The sequence below is a fragment of the Lolium perenne genome, chromosome 7 (assembly GCF_019359855.2).
Source record: "Lolium perenne isolate Kyuss_39 chromosome 7, Kyuss_2.0, whole genome shotgun sequence".
NCBI classification, from domain to species: Eukaryota; Viridiplantae; Streptophyta; class Magnoliopsida; order Poales; family Poaceae; genus Lolium; species Lolium perenne.
Genome location: NC_067250.2, coordinates 50,813,037 through 50,814,004, shown reverse-complemented (window position 1 = coordinate 50,814,004; position 968 = coordinate 50,813,037). Strand labels below are relative to the sequence as shown.

The 968-nt window shown below is 56.9% G+C and overlaps 1 protein-coding gene across 1 annotated transcript; it reads right to left on the bottom strand.

The window, feature by feature from the left end:
• Positions 1 to 225: 225 nt before the first annotated feature.
• Positions 226 to 696, bottom strand: LOC127316051 (uncharacterized). The gene has a single exon (XM_051346474.1). It carries the CDS (start codon positions 694 to 696, stop codon positions 226 to 228), a length of 471 nt encoding a protein of 156 aa, XP_051202434.1.
• Between the last annotated feature and the right edge of the window lie 272 nt (positions 697 to 968).

Sequence of the window (968 nt, the reverse complement as noted above, 5' to 3'; positions counted from 1 at the left end):
TGTGATATCTATCATGCTTGATGCTATACCTATCTTGTTATTATCACCTTGTTGCTCATCATGCTAGCATAGGTTGTTGGTGCTCTGAGGCAAACCCCTTGTTGATATGCTTTGAGCTAAACTAGTAAACACATGTGTAGTTTTATTCCGCCTAGTTTAGCTCTCAAGTATAATTTTTTATACACCGCCTATTCACCCCACCCCCTAGGCCACGCCCTAGTACATTCACTTCTGCTCTTCCTTCTCGGCATAGAAGGCAACCTCTGTGGTCACGTCCTCCGGGAAGCACCACGCCCATTCGAGGTGCATGCGCTTGTCCCGCTCAGTGACAAGGAGGTGCCATTCGAGCTCACGCTGCCACTGCCTCGCCTCCTGTGTGATGGCCTGCGGCGGTGGCGCAAGGTCTTCCACCTGCTGCCGCATCCAAACATCCGAGAAGTTCACCGACCGCCGAGAATGGCCGAGGCGCCAGACGACCGCGCCGTACGCGTGCGCCGCCTCGTGCGCCATCTCGAACATGTCGAGCCCGATGCGCTCCTCACGGCTACGGATCTCGGCGTAGAACTTCCCGTTCAGATGCGCGCGCACACCACGGTAGCCGGAGCTCGAGCAGCGGCTGGGAGGCATCACGGCGGAGGCGGAGCGGTGCGCAAGGTGAGGTGGAGTGTAGGCGGAGCGACGCGCAGACTGAAACATCCAAGCGGTTGGGTACGTGTGCGCGCCTCATTTAATAGCGTGCGCTGGAAGCGGCGCTCCAGTTTTCGCGCATAGGATGGCACAGAAGCCCGCGCGCGGCAAAAAAATTACCGCGCACGTGCTGGAGCATCGCGCGTCCGCTCCCGTGCTGTATTTCGATGGCATTTTTCGCGTGCGCATTTTGGAGCACCTGTTGGAGATGCTCTAACCCAAAATATGTGTGAGCCGGGGGCTAGCATATTCTCATCGGCGAACTAGGTTTTTGTTCGCGA

Excerpts from the sequence above, each read along its gene's own strand:
- LOC127316051 (XM_051346474.1), bottom strand. The coding sequence starts at position 696 with ATGTTTCAGTCTGCGCGTCGCTCCGCCTACACTCCACCTCACCTTGCG.